This window comes from Acromyrmex echinatior, chromosome 4, assembly GCF_024713525.1.
Source record: "Acromyrmex echinatior isolate Ae372 chromosome 4, ASM2471352v2, whole genome shotgun sequence".
In the NCBI taxonomy this organism is placed as follows: Eukaryota; Metazoa; Arthropoda; class Insecta; order Hymenoptera; family Formicidae; genus Acromyrmex; species Acromyrmex echinatior.
In genome coordinates, this window is record NC_141855.1 from 14,320,685 (window position 1) to 14,338,147 (window position 17,463).

The following is a 17,463-nucleotide window of genomic DNA, read 5'->3' on the forward strand; positions in this document are numbered from 1 at the left end:
TAATTAATTATCAAATTGCTTTATAAAAATTTAATGTAAAATATTATATTGTAAAACAAAAATTTCTTATATATACTTTTATATATAGAAGAAATATATCTAAATCAAGAATATTTATATAGATATATGTACATTAGAGTAGACTTTTGTATTTGACACATCAATATCACGATTATACACGATACGATATTACCATTATAATTCGTAGCTGTAATTTTTTAATGAAAAGAAATATAAAGCCCAAAATATTTAACCGGCTACATTTAAAAGCATGTTAAAATACGTTACAGCTGTCTTTACAACCTGAAAAACGAGCATATTTTATAGTTGTTGCTTTATCATAGTTTCATTTAATGGATTCTATAAAAAAATTGTATTTAATTAACTATTATAGTATGTAGTGTAATAGCAATCACTTAATAACAAATTTAATTGTTAATGTTAGAATTGTTAATTCCTAAAGAAATTAGTGAATGCTTTTGAATATATATTCTTACATCACCGTATGTTTTGAATGATAGAGCCATGATTTTCCCAGCAGTGATCTTGGTGGGCATGTTCGACATGATTATCACTAACACGATCCCACGCGCTTTCTTGTCCGGAAGACGATACCATTCGAGCTCGCAAGATGTACTAGCTACTCTTTCTGCCTGTTATTAACGTTATCAAGTATGTGTAGCAAAAAATTAAGCGAATTTTAAGGATTAAATATTACTTAAAAATTATTATAAAAATATTTTTAACAATTTTTTCCCAAATATTGTTTTGTATAAATAAATAGCGTTATTAGTATTATAGTAGAAACATTATCACACATTATTATATTACACGTAATTGTTGTACATAATAGCATCGCATGATATAATAATCACGAGAAAACGAAAAGAATCAAAAGATATGAATAGTTATACCTGAACGGTAAGTTGTTCACCAGTATAACAAAACATGAACATATTTATCATCAGAGATGTAAGTGTTATAATATAAGAGCACATAGCTATCGAATTGCTATTTTCCCATTCCTATAAAAGTTACATTATTGCAGATAATATTTTTTTCTTTCGCTTTATTATTAAAACTTTTGGATATATAAAATTACGAACCATTATTATAAAATATCCCAAAAGACAGACAATCATCGTACACCCCATCAATTCTATTAAACACGCTTGTTGTAGAGTATTTTCTACCAATTGCAAAAAACTGTCGACGGCACCGAATCATCATATTCGAAAAATGAGAAAATAGTACTAAATATATTCCGCACATGTATGATGTTAATTATCAATTTACGAATAATCAATTATTACATAAGTTGCGTTGATGTACATACGTGGATTTAATAAAATTAAAACTGATAATTCTTACCTTCGAATTCGTATTTGATGTTCAACCATTTTAGCCAGTTTTTTATCCACTTCTTGTTTTTCCTGCCATTGTTCCTCGACGAGATTTCTCATCAAATCTACTAAAATCCTTAGTTGGCCACAAGCGTGCATCACAAAAACGGCCGCGAGGCCACATAAAGCTATCGTTATCGAATAGGTCACTATCCCGGACAAAAATTGCATTGCAAAGATCAGCTCGTAAGCAGGGCTAACTTGTATATCAAATGAAAAGAAGTAAGCCGGACAAGGTAATGGCTTGATCGTAACATTTTGCGCAGTGACAATTTTTCCTTTGGCAAATGGCAGAATTGATCGAAAGGAAAGCCCGCTGCCATACATGAAGACTGCACAAAGTGTGACTAAGCGTCTTCCTATCTTCGCGGATTCAATCATCATATCTCGCCTTTCTCCACTGGTAACGATTCTCCAATCCTGTTCGATGTGTTTCAAGCAGCGTCTAATATTTTTCTCACGAAATACCAAATTGCTATATTTACCACTGGCCATGAAACCGTAAAAAAGTAAAGGGATTGTTTGGACTCTGACTCGTGTTCTCTTCTCAATCATCCAAAATAAGGCACCGGGAATCAGAACACAATAGAGAAGAATGTAAGAGACCGAGATCAGGAAGTACTTCCAAATTTTTTCGCCAATAGTTTTTCTCCTGTTGTAATTCGGCCAAACCCCGAGTAGGCTCAAAACATTTCGTGTCAATTGTGTAATGTAAATCATATCATCTTTGTAATACTCGTTGTGCAGCATTCTTTTGTCAATCCTGTATGAAATCTTTATGCAAACTGAATGGCAACTGATTGCAGCAAATAAAAACTATAGAGTAAATTCATTATTCGTTTGCGTTTGCGCACTTTAAAAATTAATATGCTTGAAAGAGAGGGTTTGAAGCAAGAGAGTTTCCGAGTAAGTCAACTTACCGAGGGTCGAGATTGCTTTCCATGAATAGTTTTTCCATTCGTCAGAGTGTACATTTGTTTTCAAACTAAGAATAATCGATTTGATGATTTCAATTTTTCTTCCTGTACTAAAACTTATGCTGCTTTGAACGTTGACCGCTAGCAATAATAGTTTCTACTATATAGACAGAATACTTTGGTTTAATCAGAGATCAATGTCTAATAACATTGTTTTAGTGCTGTGATAGTGTCATCGTATTTCTGATATTGTGATTTTGACAACATCAATAAATTTAATAAAACTAAAATTATATTTACATTCTTGTCATATTCTATACGATAACTACTTGGGGCAAAAAAATAAACTTGCTAAACTTGTAGTGCGTGAGAAACAGAAAATGAAAACGGCAAATGGTTTCCATGGAAGATATTTCGTTATGCACGTCGGTTAAGTTTTCTGATTCTTTGGAAAATAATTACGTTTGATTCTGCTGATGTTACAACTTGCGTTCCTCGAAGCTTTAATGATAGTGAGTAAAAGTTTATACGTTTGTATATAAAACGTTAGTACGTATTGTAACTTTTCTATGGCTTTTATTTCTTTTTAAAACATTTATGGGGAGACTGGGGCTGGTTGTCACAATTTTTTATTAGTGATTTTTAGAAAAAAGGATTTGAAAATATTATATATGTAATAATATACCTATATTCTTTAGGTATTAAAAAAATATTATTCTTGAATTTATCATAAAATGAAAACGGCAAATGGTTTCCATGGAAGATATTTCGTTATGCACGTCGGTTAAGTTTTCTGATTCTTTGGAAAATAATTTGATTCTGCTTATTCACCAACTTTATTTTTTTTAAAGTCGTTTTAAATAATATATACAATGCTTTGCAAACAATTTTACACAACAAATTAATATTATATCAGTAATCTACAGTTAAAGAAAGAGATTTTTCTGTCATGTATATGAGTTATAAGCATTTTGACAATCAACTCCGTACAACTAGCTCGGTCTCCTCTACTAGTGAAGGAATTATTGTTTAGGAATTATATGCCTTGGCTATTTTTATTTAAAAGTTACATATTTCTTTTAAGACTACGTTTATGCATTTACTATTTAAATTTAACAACAGAGTGTAAAACAACAGAGTGTAAAAAAGATTTAATTACGTTTAATTACAGCCGTTTTAAAGATATAAATGTAATGAATTTTTGTAAAAATGTGATTTTTATTTTTCAATATATTATTACTTATGTTACCGAATGTCTTGAATGAAAGATCAAAATATTTTCCTCCTTTAATCTTTGTCGGAAAATTCGACATGAGCATGAATAATATAGCAATCGCGCTTTTGTATCCGGAAGACGGTACCACTACAATGTGCACGTTGTTAATGTCACTTTTTCTCTCTAATTTAATCAATTATACAAAATAGATTATTAATAAAAAAAATAATGCTCACATTAATCGATAAATGCTAATTATTACTTCAATAATATAATAGTACCTTTGTCAAAAGTTGTTCACCAATAAAGCAAAAGATAAAAATGTTGAAACTAATCGATGTGAGTCCAAAGAGATACGAACATAGAGATATAGCAATGTTATCCTCCCATTCCTGTAAATTACAATTATATTTATTTTTGTGATACTTGCTAAGTCTGTGAGTTTCATATATTTTACATATTCATAATACTCTTTTAAATCACTGAAATTATTGTCGCTACATATTTATGCGTACCATGATAACAAAATATCCTAAGAGACATATAATTATGGGACATCCCATAAGATTTGTACATTGCATGATGTTCTGTACTTGAAAGAAACTAAAATGATCGTAGAAAAAAAGATAAATTTTTGTCAAAATAAATGTTTTTCAAAAATTTGCCTAATTAAAACAAGAAATATGTTAATTGAACAATAAATAAGATTCTCTATATTTTTATACAAAAATAAAAACGAATATAATCAATATAATCAATTAAGTACATTTTAAAAGAATCTTATTTATTGACCAATTTATCCCATATTAATTCTAATGTCTATTTTACACATAGATTTCAATTAAAACATTAAAATACTAACAAACAGATTGGTTAGAGATATTTGTAAAATTAGTCTTACTTTTGCGTTTTAATCTACTGCTTTACTATGTGCCAATCTTTCATTCATATTTTTAAGTTTACATTTATTTACCAGATTATTCGTCAGATCCATCAGTATGTCCAGCTGTGCGCATCTCAAAAAGACCTGCAAGGCCGCATATCGTTGTTGTGCATTTCACATATCCGGAGAAGAATTACATAAGGAATATGATCTCATAAGCGAGCATATCGAATAAGCTGCATATCGAATAAAACAAAGTAAATCAGGTACAATAGATTGTAAATTTCTGTTCAGTGACGATCTTTCTGATAACGGTATAATTGTCCGAAAGGATACCCCAAAGGAGTACATGAATATAGCGCATATTATCAGCAAACGTCTGCCTATTCTAGCCTTGTCAATCATCACACTACGATCGTGCGAGTTGACTATTTGCCAATCGTCCTCAACCTGCGCGAGGCAGTTTCTTACTTGGTTCCTTTTGGTCAGGAATTGGCCATATTTGGCCATCGCTATCATCGTAAATATTACGATGGCGACGACTTTCAGCATGGCACGAGTCTCTCTCTGTACGATGGCCATGTAGAAAATCGCCAGAATGAACTCGTAAATGAGAAGGATGTAAGAGATGATGATCACCGTAACACTCTCTCGAAGATCTCCGAAAGCTAGGACTTTGTACGCGCGTATGGCCAGACATCCAGCAGATGAAAGACAAAGTGACTAAGCTTAAATACGTAATATATATTGCGTTTGTAATTTTTGTTGGCGAATATCTTTTCCATGTTAGTTCGTGTGCCACAGGTAGTGAAACGATGCGCGTTCACTCGCCACTGATGATGGTTGATCCGCTGTTCGATTTGAAGGAAACTCGCGATTCGCGTGCGCTTGCGTATTGAAACAATCTTTCAAAGCCACGTCGAACAAATCGCTAACATTGTAGAAACTTTGAAAAGACTATTTTTATTATTCGCAGAAAGGATTTCCCGGAAATTATTATAAAGGGTTGAAGATCCGAGAAAAAAGTTTACTTGTAATAGCGGTGCGGTAAGTTTTACAATTTTTCGTAAGAAATGTATAAAGAGATATTATAGAGATGCAAAAAGATAGATGTTTGTGATGTGTTATAACATTTTTTATGTATTTTTGTACTAAGTAATAATTATTTATTTTGGTATATTCAATATATATTTCTCATATAAGAGTAAATATCTGTGGGAAATTTGTATCCATATATTATCTAAGTTATAATGATATTATACGCACTTAAATGTTTAATTATTTTTTTATAATTAATACTACTTATTGCCATTGACATTGATAATAAATCTTTTATATTAAAATATATAATATGGATATGTTTATTTCAAAAAGAAATTTATTTCCAAAGTCCCAGTTTGCCATTTATTCGGTAAGTTGTCGAAGTATGTTAAGATAAATTACAGCCGATTTAATTACCTGAAACAATTTCTTAAATCCAAACTGATAACTAACTCTTAATCATAGATAATTATTGTATATTACTTACATCACCGAATGTTTTGAAGGACAGTTCGATGAATTTTCCAGCGGTAATTCGTGGTGGAATGTTCGAAGACATTATCACTAATATCATATCTCGCGCCACGTTTGTCGGAAGACGGTACCAGTCGAGCGTGCAAGTAATCAAGCCCACTTCTTCGGCCTATCGCGAACAATTATGAGTACCTCATATATAAAAAGTAGTGAATGTAAGTTTTTATTATAAAATAGTATTACTCATCTTAAAAGATATAAAATAATTACCTGCGCCGTTATATACTCTCCGATATAACATAAAATAAAAATGTTAATAGTGACAGACGTGAGAGCTGTTATGTACGTACAAAAGGCCGGTAAGTTTCTATTATCCCATTCCTGAGAATAAAATTAGTTTGTACTCGCGACACGCATTGTGCTTAAATACAATAAATTTGCTTGCATTATCTTTCGTACCCCTATTATGCAATATCCGGTAAGACACATCAACGTGGTGCACCCGACTATTTCGACTAAACTACTGTAGCGCAAAACATTCTCCACCAGTTGCAAGAAACTAAAATGTATTTATGAAGCACTCGAAAAACAAATTAATATTTTTTTTGTTTCAGTTTAAAACAAAAAAAATATTAATTTGTTTTTTGGAAAATATATAAATATATAAAATTTTTCCGACAATTTATTATTAATGATAATATTTAATATCAAATGTAACTATAAAACATAGATATTTATAGAGGATAATTTTATGGCTAGTATTCATAGTCGATTCTTATTTTAAGCTCGTCTTGAGATGTTAATACGGCTCTGTAATTAATTTATGACATTTTAAGACTACGTTTAAGATGATTTTAATCGATATATAAGAATATATGAATAAGATCACAGATTACTATTAGCATCATAAGACATTACTTAAAATGATCTACAAATAAGACTGCATATAAATACTCGCCTAAATCTTTGAGCATATTTATTCTATATCCGATTTATGCCGACAAAGAATTATTCAAAATACTCAGAAAAATTATAAACAAAATACTTACTTTTGTATTCTTATTTGATGTTCAACTATAATTGCCAGCTTTATGCCGATATTACGTTGTCCAAACTCGCTCTCGTCGACGAGGTTCTCTATCTGTCGCATGAGGATCTCCATCTGCGCGCACGCATGCATCACGAAGACAGCGGCGAGACCGCAAATCGCCACCGTGATCGTGTACATGACAAAACCACAAAGGACTTGCTGAAGAAACACGATTTCGTAGGCAGGACTATTCTGCGGATCGAAGAAAACATAATAACCGGGGCTGGAGAAAGGTCTGATCGTGATATTCTCATCGATAACAATACTTCCTCTCGACAACGGCACTATCGTATTGTAAGACAATCCACCGCAATACATAAACGTGCAGCACAAGGTGAACAATCGTCTTCCATTACTAGCTTTGTTCAGCATCACTTCTCGCGCATCATCGACGACTACTGTTCCCCAGTCTTCCTTGATGTGCCGCAGGCAACTTCTAATATCGTATTCATGAATAAGTAAAGTACTGTATTTGGCGATCGCCATGACTGAGTACAGAATCGGTGGCATCATTTTTACTTTCTCACTCGGCTCATCATCAACAACTGCGTAATAAAGAATACCCGGTACCATGTCGCAATGGAGGAGTAGATAACAGACGATTACGAGAAAAATATTTATGATCTTCTCGATTATGTTTGGCTGTCTGTCAATCGATGGCCAAATCCCGAGCATGCGAAGTACAACGTGACTTTGTTCGAAAACGTATTTCACGTCTGTTTCCTGATATTCATTAGGGATCATCTTAGCGTATTATGCACGATATAACTTTTCTGATTAAAAATGATTTTGATAATGTCAAAAGGATTGAAAATTCTACAATCGCGGCGAAGAAAATTAATGTAGAGAATCGAAATGTTTTAAATTAATTGTTGGTACTAAAAATTGAGATATATATGTTCAGGTTCAAGTTTGCGTAGGATTTAATCTTACTGATCACAACTTTGTGCATATCAGGTATGATGTAAACTCTCGGACGACTTGCGCCTGCGTGTTTTAAAAATTAAGGAGCCACTTGAAAGGGTTGCAAGACAGTGAACGAAAAGAAGTTTAACGATTGATTTTGCATACAATGTGGTTTCTCAACGCGTTCATAATAGTACGTAGGCAGTGGAAACTTTGACTTTGTAACTTGAACCACGAGAGCGTTTATTTTTCAAAGTAGCAAAGGACTTGGTCTTCTTCGAGCAACATAGTAAATAAAACTTTTATCCTATTCGTCTTCCAACGGTCAACGCTTACATTATACAAATATAATAATACTCTGATTTTTGAAACACAATACTACTGTGAGCATATATACTCCTTGTCTTATTTATATTTTGTATATCTTATTTTTACAGTAACTTTATAACATATTATTTTAAAGAGAAATAATTTATTCTATTGTAAGTGCCAACTAACACGTGCATTATTTGTCAAACTTTTAAAGTAATTCTCTATTATACTAAAATCCTAGCATGGTACACCTTTCGGTCTCCACCGAATGTGATCTTATCACACCATATCTTACATTCTCAGTCTCGCGAGGAAAATTCACGAAGTAAATTGAAATATGCCATTGACGTCTTTAAAATCTACGATATAATATTCTATTTTTATTGTCAGTATAGAGATTAGAACATATTAAGAGAACATTTTAAGAGATACATATTTTATTTGGATTTATTAAAACTTAGTGACAAATCACAATATTTAATATCAATTAAATTCAATCTTTAAGCAAGTAATAGATGTAACATGTATAAACACATTGTTACAAGCATATTAAGCAGTCTTAATTGACTAAGCATTTAGAGCATGAAGGGGTATTACTCACATCAGAGAACGTAGTAAGTGTCATCGTCAACATCTTTCCAGCAGTGAGAGTCGCGGAGTATCGAGATATTGCGATCGGCATTAACAAATCAATCGCCTTCCTGGATGGCATTCGATACCACTCGATCGTGTAGCAAATAGTTCCTATCTGCTGGCAACGCTCTTTGAGCAAATCTCCAATGTAGCAAAACATAAACACGTTGAAAATGACCGACACAAGTCCAAAGAAATACGTAAAAATCTGCAGGAACGATTCATTATTATTCATATCCTGAAATTTAGGAAGAGATTAACAATTGCGAGGTATCAACATTTGTTTAAAATTATTCTGAAGTTTTCATAAGAATTAGAACCAAAATCGAACATACGGTTATAATGATATAGCCCAGTAGACATATGTTACATGAAGCATTCATGAACTCTACGAGACATATCTCGGTAAATAAGTTCCTTATGCGAGACACGAATCTAGAAAATTATATCTAATAAAATTTCGAAAAGTTTTATTACAGTTTATTCATCACCAATGTATCAATTTTTGGATAATTTATTTATCAATTTAGTTATTTTATTTAATATTATATATAACTACTATCAAATGCAATTGTTGTAATAAAGGTACTACACAGAAAAAATGATTTTGTTAAAGTATCTAAAATTAAAGTATCTAAAAATTGAGCTGGATACAGATCTGAAAATAATTTTATTGGTCCATCAAAATAATTACGTAGGAATATCAATCATGACAAGCAATGCTGATGCAAAAAGTTTTCAATTTGTTTAAGCATCCTACATGAATATTTTAATGGCTCAACAAGATTATTTTCAAATTATCTAGACACTTAAATTTTTAGACACTACAAAATTCTTTCCGTGTATAAGTATTTGAAATTACACACACATACAAATACACACACATACACATACACACACCTTAGTAGATGCAAATGTCGGGTTATTATAAGAGCAATTCGATTGTCGATGGATCCGCTATTGAGTTTACCACCGTCTACGAGTTCCTCTAAAAGCGATATTAACACGTCACACTGACCGCATACATGTGCAACAAAATTGGCCATCAAGCTGCAAATACCGCAGAATGCACTGTAGGCAGTGATACCGGACAGAACTTGCAAGAAGTACACGATCTCATACACAGGACTAACCTGTTTGACGATAAATTAATTTATACGTGCCGATCTAAGATATGTGCATATCTAGATATACGTATAATTGAAACTTAAATGCATGTTATAAAAAAGAAACAATACTTAAGATGATAAACATATAAAGAATCTTTAAACGAAAAAATACTGATTAGGATTAACTGAATCAACGCTGCCAATTCTTAGCTTGCAAGTCGGAATTGAAAGTTTTACCTTAGAATCAAACACAAGAAACTCGCAGGCCGATGGATGCGATCTTACGGTAACGTTGTCTTCATTAACTAAGTTTGGTGTAACTATAGGTTGTAAGTAGTACAGTGTGCCGCAGCTGAACATAAAAACCACGGAAGTGATGCCAAAAGTGCGGCCGACTCTAGCGTTCGCCAACATGATATCGCGATCCTCAGCAATTATTGCGTACCGCCAGTCGTTGGCTACATAATCAATGCAGAACCTGAGCCGATCCTGATGCCAGAGTAGCAAAACATATTTCGCGAAAGCCATTAGAGTAAAGAGTAACTCACACATTAAATGAATTATTAGGAAGACGTCCTTTTCCTTCATCATGTGCAACATCATCGACACTATGATGAAGATCAAGAGGAACGTGGCGATCACCATCGATGCCCTGTGCAGGACGATCTTGAATTTCGACGTTTCATCATTGGCCAGCGGCCAAGCACCAAATGGTTTTAATAGACAGACGCTTATCTGAATGGCGTAATAAAAGTCCGAAACATGCAATTCGTTCTTCTTTGTTATATTGGCAGCGAGCGTGTTTAGCGTCTTTTCTTGTTTCCGATCAACCATCTCCGACGATATAACGTCACCGCCGGCTCTATCTTCACTGTCCCGATCATGATATCAGGTTTACGCGTTTTTCTATCACGAAGCATGCGCGTCCCGTTCGATGAACTCTCCTCCGGTCCAAGCTGCATAAAAGTAACTTTGATAACTCGTAATTTGCATTTTCTAATGTACCGGTTAAATTTTACGAAGAGAAAACAACATGTGCTGTTGGAACAAATCGGAAAGGGGAAAGCGGAGACGATGGTGGTCAGTGACTTGTCATAACCATGATGTGGTGAAAACTTCTGTCCGAGGATAACTATAAAATTACGTAATTCTGATAATACGTAATTCTGATTTTTTTTCTCGAAAAACTGTACATGTTGAACATAAAGTTTTTTTTACATAACTTTGAGACACTTTATGCCTCGCTTCATTCTTACATATATGCTTCGATCTTTTATATTTACTTGGGAATAGTTACCTGGAATATTGTTATTGCAAAAAAATTGTTGTAAAATGCTGTTTTGTACAGATATTGTTTAAGATATTTTTTTCTTTTTTAAGAAATATTTTTTAATTTTTTTTTTTATACTTTTGCTTTTTTAGTTATTCTTTGCAAACTTTTAAATATACAATTTCATCAAAAAATTTCATCAAACCCGCAATAAAAAAGCATTATATTAAAAATTTTTTTTTAAATACTGTCATAATAAACTATATACTATGCTTATTCTGTTTAATATTACTTTTGTCATAAAATCGTGATTAAATTTCCAATTCATAATGTTCCCAAATATTAATAAATCAGAAAACAATCAATAATATACTGTATATTGTTAATCATAACGATTTTAATTAGGGTATAAAAATATCTCAAATCGTTTATGTATAAAAAGTCAGGTGATTCCATATACATTTAAAAAAATATTAATTACTTCCTACGATGTTCAATTTTCTTATTATTAATTACTTCTACAAGTAAATTTTATTATCGCTAAGTAATTATCATGATGATTAAAATAGAAACATTTGTGTCTTATATTTTGTAGAACTCTGATGTGACAGAAAACAAGGGGATACTTTATAATGCGAGAAACTTTAAAACATAGGGGATACGATTTCTAAGTAAAACTAATTCTATTGTAAAATCGTAGTTTGTAGTTTGAGCGCGTTTCTTTCTGCGAAAAGAGAGAATTGTGGCCAAGTGTTTGTATATTGTTCAATAATAATAGCATTAAATATTTTACTGCGTATACAATAAATTAATATAATCAATATTATTGTAAAGATATATTAAATGATGAGCATAATAATAAATGAGTTATAATGACTCAGAAATGACGCTAATGTTACTTTAATTATTAGTAAATTAGTAACGCAATTGCGCGTTGTTTCATTCATAAATGTGATTTTAATAAATGACGCTAAATGATAAATACGAGCAATAAAAAGGGTTAAATATAATATTTTATATTTATAATTTAGTACAGGTAAAGAAGTTAATATATTTTGAGCAGGATAAGAAATTATTTCAGTGAATGGCACTTATAATAACCATTTGGAAAACAAACAATTGTTTTACTTCGTAAGCATTCGTATAAAATTCAGATACGCCATTGATGTCTTGCATACCTATGAATATTTAATATTTGCGAATGTTAATCGGACAATATACTTAATTGTCAAATTAATACAATGGAGGAAATTATACTTACCTCGCAAAAACTTTGAAGAGAAATATCGAACATTTTAGCAGCTGTCAAAGTTGACGGGCGGTTTGATCTAACCATCACCATAATTAAGCTGTTCACGTTCTTCGTTGGTACCGTGTACCAATCAATGGAATATGATACTTCTCCAATTTTTCCACTCTTTTGAAAATAGAAAATTGCATTTAAGAAAAAAAGTAAAATATATATAAATAGAGTTCAATTCAAATCAATTAATTAAATTTAATTGTATACTATTTGGCTTAAATTAATTATTAACAATTCAAATTAATTAAATTAATTAATTATTCGTTTTTAGTAATAGTTATTAAATTTACCTCTTCTTTAAGTCGATCGCCGATAGTCGATAAAGTAAAAACATTTACAAAAATTGAAATGACTAATATAAAATATATAATCACACCAAAAAATTTATTGTCTTCCCATTCCTAAAAGAAATTTGTGTAAAAAAATATAATTTGATTTTGAGAAATTATCTTTTCAATTATGGAAAAATATGTTTAAGTACCTTGAGAACTCCATATTCAAGAAAGCATATAACAATAGTGCATAGAATCATCTCTGATAGAAAAACGATATTTAATGAATTTTCGATCATTTCAACATATCTGTAATAGATATTATTATGGAACAAAAAATTATTATGAAATAAATGTAATTATTATAAATTGGAATAATCGCAAATAATTACATTGCAATTTAATAAAAGTTATTTATGCTATAGAATTTATGCTTCAGAACAATATTTAGCAAAAATAAAATCTAGATTCTTTTTACACCTATAAACGTATATTGTTGATGATACATTTGTTGAAAAATTGACAATTCTTTTTCCGACCTGAGAGCTCGCATGTGATTCGTGATGATCCAATTGAATCGTTCATGAAGATCATCAATTCCACCAACCAATAATGTTTCCATATGTCTGCGAGCGATCTCGAACAAGCAGCAGGCATGCATCACACAACTGGCAATTAAACTGTAAACACCACAGTTCGTAGAGAGGATCATAGTGCTAAACACAATCTGAACGACGAAAAGAATCTCGTAGAATGGTGAGTCTTCCACTACGAAGAAGACGTAATCGCTGAGATAAGGCAGAGGTAAATGAGTCGTATTGTCCTCCTTGATGACTTTGTCTGCCACCAATGGCATAATTATATGATAAGGTAATGCGCCACCATACAATAATACCAAATACATCATCGTGAACTGCCTGCCGACCTTGGCGTTTTTTACCATCACCAGTCGATCCTCTTCGCTCTCCACATCTCTGTACTGAATTTCCATCTCTTTCAGGCAGCACTTGATGTCGTTTTTGTTGATGATCATTGTCCAGAACTTGATGATACCTAACAGGCTGAACACCTGAGCGGCTATGACTTTCATGTATCTTGTCAGGTCTTCCGCGTCAAAGAAGGTATATATGATGTGCGGGACGAGCAGAAAACACATTAAGCAAAACACGATACTCGTCTGGAGATAGTATTTAATTTTATACATTGTAGAATCGTCCCCGTAAAGTGGCCAAATGCCAATAGGCGTCAACAGGATTTTGGCGACTCTTAACACGTACTCCGCATCGGACCTGTAATTGAAGTTTTGGAATAGCGCGCGATTGTCGACCGGCGACATGCTCGCGATCATTGCCCTACAATTATTTGCTTCGCAAAGTTTGATTCTCGACTGACAACAACAAAGTGGTGGAAGAGGGATCGTCGATAGGATAGCACACAAGTTAACGTAGGCGCTTGCGTGCAAAAAGTTCACCTCTCTCAAGAAACTGTCAGTAAGGGTTATTCTTCTAAGAACTTCGCAACTTTCTTTGGAAAAAAAAAATACATTATTTCAATGATGATTCTACGCAGGCGTTGTCAAGAGGTAGCTGCGAAGACAGAGATTTGCTTCGTTGAGCTGTTGAGCAAAAGAGTACGGTGTTCAGAATGGTGAATACATTTCTGTGTTTTACAAAGTGAAATCGAAATATTTACTGTGCGTTTTTAAGTTCAATGCTGAGAGATGATATTAGATATAAATTGACAATATTTGGACATTCTCTAACGCATTGAATATAAAAATATCGATCGAGTTTTTTAGATATAATAAGAACTTTATTATTATTTATTGTATTATAAAAAAATTTAGTTGTAATATATGAATTTATTTTAAAAAATTAGTAAATTTTTAAAACTATTCAAACCAAATAGTATCAAATAATATTTTTGTAGTAGGAATGCAATTCTGTATGCATCTTTAAAATTATGTAAGTACACACATTATATAATATGTATATAATATATATATATATATATATATATATATATATATATATAATCCTAATAAGTGATATCACGAGATACATAAAACGATGTTGATATCTGTAGATATATATTTATATAAGTTTTTAATTCAACTGAAGTTTTTCTCCACAATATTTTCAACAGCGCCAGGTCATTTTATCTTGGTAAGTTATTTACTAAAATGTTCTTTGCAAGCAAACTTTACTTGGCAATTTAGAATGATTGTAGAACATGCAGTCTATTACTTACGATTTATAAAATTTGAGAAAAGGAAAAAGTTTCGGGAAGGGAAAAATAATGATATACAATAAAAGTTCTAAACAAAGAATATGCATTACGCAATTGGGAAGTTAGTCGTATAACTCAGAAAGCCGACAATTCACATAAATTTTTTTTGCAGAAAAAAACGGAATCGTGGAAAACATTATATATGGGAATTATAATACATAACATGTACTATTCAAATTATTGTCAATATATGATTTATTGTTTGACAGAGAAGTGATTGTTTTTCGCTGACGTCATATAAGAAGTGAGATGTAATCTTTCATAAAGTGACGGTAACAGTATTATATTTCTTATATAAGTACTCGATGCGATAATAGTTAAAAATTTATGTAGTCATGGCTCGTATAAAATTAAAGTACGCCGCTGATGTTTTGCAAACCTAAAACGCGCATAGTATATCTAGCAAATGTTATATTTCTATCAATTTTTAGATGAACATTATAAACAATTACCTCACAGAATCCTTGAAGAGAGAGATCGAATATTTTTGCGGCTGTCAAAGTTGACGGGCGATTTGATCTAAGCATCATCAGAATTAAATCTTTTACAATTTGTGATGGCAAATCATACCATTTGATAGAATACGACGATTCTCCTATCTTTTCGCTCTTCAAAATAAAAACAAATAAATATTAATCAATTAATTTATTATATTATGTTTATCATATTATTATTATTATTATTATTATTATTGTTGTTGTTATTTTATCATTTAATCTCAATCGAGTTTTATATAAATTTTTCATTTATTTGTAATTGCAATGGATATATATTACAAGATATTTTCTAATTCATTAATTATTTAGTGCAAATTTATGGGAAGTACCTCTTCTTTAAGGCGATCACCGATAGCTGATATAATAAAAACATTTACAAATATTGACGTCATTAAAACAAAATATGTACCCATATTTAAAATTTTTCCATCTTCCCATTCCTGAAATAAATTTGCGTAAATGTATAATACATTATAAAATTTCATTTTTCCTGTGTTTTATTCTAATAATTTCTATTAAGAAAATTAATAATTTCAGAAATACCTTAAGAACGCCGAATTCCAAAAAGCATATAATAATAGTGCAACCAACCATTTCACATAAAAAAACAATGTTTAATGATTTCTCAATCATCTCTGCAAATCTATAACGTATTTTATTATCCAAATCCAGTAAACATAAAAACTGTATATAAATTATGAAAACACGTTTTTTTCTCTTTGTTTTAATACGTAATTGTCTATTGCATGTGATTTAATGAGGATATAATGAGGACATTTACAGAAATACTAATATAAGACGTAAATTAAAATTTTCTCACTTAATGGCCTTCATATGATGCTCGATTACTCTCCCAAATCGCTTGTGAAGATTATTGATTCCATCGTCGAGGACTGTTTCCATCTGTCTGCGCACGACTTCAAACAAACAGCAACTATGCATCACACAGGTAGCAATCAAGCTGTAAACACCGCAGTTCGTGGAGAGGATAATGCTGCTGATCAGAATTTGCGAAACAAAGGTAATCTCATAGAACGGCGAGTCTTCCACTATAAAAAGAACGTAGTCACTAAGGTAGGGTAGAGGTATTTGTGTCGTGTTGTCTTCTTTGACAATTCTATCCTCCAGCAGTGGCATAATTATGTGATAAGGCAACGCGCCGCCGTATGATAATCCCAAGTACGTCACCGTGAAGAGTCTGCCAATCTTGGCGCTCTTCATCATCACCAACCGATCTTCCTCGCACTCCACATCTCTATACTGCATTTCCATTTGCTGCAGGCAGTATCTGATCTCTTCTCTATTAATAATCATTGTCCAGAATTTAATAATGGCAAGTAGGCTGAACACTTGAGCGGCTACAACTTTCATGTATTTTGTCAGATCCTCTGCATCGAAGAAGGTGTATATGACATGTGGGATAAGCAGGTAGCACATCAATCCGAATATTACGCCTGTCTGGAGGTAATTTTTGATTTTGTCCGATTTGGAGTTACCTCGGTAGAGTGGCCAAATACCCACAGGTGTTAACAAAGTCTTGGCCACCTTCACCACGTAATCAGTGTCGGCTTTATAATTGTGATTTCGAAATAGCGTAAAGTCTTCCATCGACATCGATTTAGGAATTTTTAATTCGTTTTTATGTAGAATATATATATATTAACTGTACAAGTATTTTCAATGACTGATGGACACGAGAATGACCTGCGAGAATCAACCGTGAGCGCTTGCGTGCATAATTCGCGTTTTTTTGCGATGATCTCTTTGCGACCAATCTGTGAGAATTATGGAAAGTTTTAATGTTGAGGAAAACGCATGCAATTTCAGCGGCAACGCATGCGCTGTGAT

General features: G+C 32.0%; 4 protein-coding genes, 1 long non-coding RNA gene and 1 pseudogene across 7 annotated transcripts; 1 reads left to right on the top strand and 5 right to left on the bottom strand.

Annotated features, from left to right (window-relative positions):
• Positions 1-129: 129 nt before the first annotated feature.
• LOC105148382 (4-vinylanisole receptor-like) lies at positions 130-2,829 on the bottom strand. 2 transcript variants are annotated; one of them, XM_011060088.2, is made up of 5 exons: positions 1,372-2,829; positions 1,107-1,206; positions 915-1,025; positions 498-653; positions 130-303 (listed from the first exon to the last, which is right to left on the bottom strand). In XM_011060088.2, the coding sequence occupies exons 1-5, from the start codon at positions 2,151-2,153 to the stop codon at positions 250-252; spliced, it is 1,203 nt and encodes a 400-aa protein (XP_011058390.2). In that variant the 5' UTR covers positions 2,154-2,829; the 3' UTR covers positions 130-249. The 2 variants fall into 2 exon arrangements, with proteins under 2 accessions (XP_011058390.2, XP_087261855.1); XM_087405729.1 differs by having other exon boundaries at positions 130-653.
• A 10-nt stretch (positions 2,830-2,839) lies between these two features.
• Positions 2,840-5,303, bottom strand: LOC147910025 (uncharacterized; annotated as a pseudogene).
• Positions 5,304-5,425: 122 nt separating this feature from the next.
• LOC105148380 (uncharacterized) lies at positions 5,426-10,890 on the bottom strand. The gene is made up of 9 exons (XM_011060087.2): positions 10,222-10,890; positions 9,776-10,008; positions 9,211-9,310; positions 8,844-9,113; positions 6,984-7,777; positions 6,394-6,493; positions 6,205-6,315; positions 5,948-6,103; positions 5,426-5,877 (listed from the first exon to the last, which is right to left on the bottom strand). Exons 1-9 carry the CDS (start codon positions 10,816-10,818, stop codon positions 5,824-5,826), a joined length of 2,415 nt encoding a protein of 804 aa, XP_011058389.2. The 5' UTR covers positions 10,819-10,890; the 3' UTR covers positions 5,426-5,823.
• A 56-nt stretch (positions 10,891-10,946) lies between these two features.
• LOC105148378 (odorant receptor 13a-like) lies at positions 10,947-14,267 on the bottom strand. The gene is made up of 5 exons (XM_011060085.2): positions 13,369-14,267; positions 13,039-13,138; positions 12,848-12,958; positions 12,516-12,671; positions 10,947-12,432 (listed from the first exon to the last, which is right to left on the bottom strand). Exons 1-5 carry the CDS (start codon positions 14,175-14,177, stop codon positions 12,379-12,381), a joined length of 1,230 nt encoding a protein of 409 aa, XP_011058387.1. The 5' UTR covers positions 14,178-14,267; the 3' UTR covers positions 10,947-12,378.
• Positions 14,268-14,397: 130 nt separating this feature from the next.
• Positions 14,398-15,319, top strand: LOC147910026 (uncharacterized). 2 transcript variants are annotated; one of them, XR_015544943.1, is made up of 3 exons: positions 14,398-14,793; positions 14,975-14,994; positions 15,231-15,319. It is a non-coding gene; the product is annotated as an uncharacterized LOC147910026 (long non-coding RNA). The 2 variants fall into 2 exon arrangements; XR_015544942.1 differs by having other exon boundaries at positions 14,746-14,793; positions 14,915-14,994.
• LOC105148356 (odorant receptor 49b-like) lies at positions 15,296-17,417 on the bottom strand. The gene is made up of 5 exons (XM_011060054.2): positions 16,436-17,417; positions 16,159-16,258; positions 15,945-16,055; positions 15,571-15,726; positions 15,296-15,497 (listed from the first exon to the last, which is right to left on the bottom strand). Exons 1-5 carry the CDS (start codon positions 17,227-17,229, stop codon positions 15,444-15,446), a joined length of 1,215 nt encoding a protein of 404 aa, XP_011058356.2. The 5' UTR covers positions 17,230-17,417; the 3' UTR covers positions 15,296-15,443.
• Positions 17,418-17,463: the final 46 nt, after the last annotated feature.

Bases quoted from the DNA above. Each gene is read 5' to 3' on its own strand.
- LOC105148382 (XM_087405729.1), bottom strand. From the start codon at position 2,153: ATGCTGCACAACGAGTATTACAAAGATGATATGATTTACATTACACAA. The intron at 1,026-1,106 runs GTTCGTAATTTT...TAACTTTTATAG, and splicing joins TGGGATATTTTATAATAATG to GAATGGGAAAATAGCAATTC. The intron at 654-914 runs GTATAACTATTC...CGTTAATAACAG, and splicing joins GTGAACAACTTACCGTTCAG to GCAGAAAGAGTAGCTAGTAC.
- LOC105148380 (XM_011060087.2), bottom strand. From the start codon at position 10,818: ATGGTTGATCGGAAACAAGAAAAGACGCTAAACACGCTCGCTGCCAAT. The intron at 10,009-10,221 runs GTAAAACTTTCA...ATCGTCAAACAG, and splicing joins TTCTTGTGTTTGATTCTAAG to GTTAGTCCTGTGTATGAGAT. The intron at 6,104-6,204 runs GTAATTATTTTA...TGTTCGCGATAG, and splicing joins GAGAGTATATAACGGCGCAG to GCCGAAGAAGTGGGCTTGAT.
- LOC105148378 (XM_011060085.2), bottom strand. From the start codon at position 14,177: ATGATCGCGAGCATGTCGCCGGTCGACAATCGCGCGCTATTCCAAAAC. The intron at 12,959-13,038 runs GTACTTAAACAT...AATTTCTTTTAG, and splicing joins TTGAATATGGAGTTCTCAAG to GAATGGGAAGACAATAAATT. The intron at 12,433-12,515 runs GTAAGTATAATT...AAATATTCATAG, and splicing joins CTCTTCAAAGTTTTTGCGAG to GTATGCAAGACATCAATGGC.
- LOC105148356 (XM_011060054.2), bottom strand. From the start codon at position 17,229: ATGTCGATGGAAGACTTTACGCTATTTCGAAATCACAATTATAAAGCC. The intron at 16,259-16,435 runs GTGAGAAAATTT...AATACGTTATAG, and splicing joins CATCATATGAAGGCCATTAA to ATTTGCAGAGATGATTGAGA. The intron at 15,498-15,570 runs GTAATTGTTTAT...TGCGCGTTTTAG, and splicing joins CTCTTCAAGGATTCTGTGAG to GTTTGCAAAACATCAGCGGC.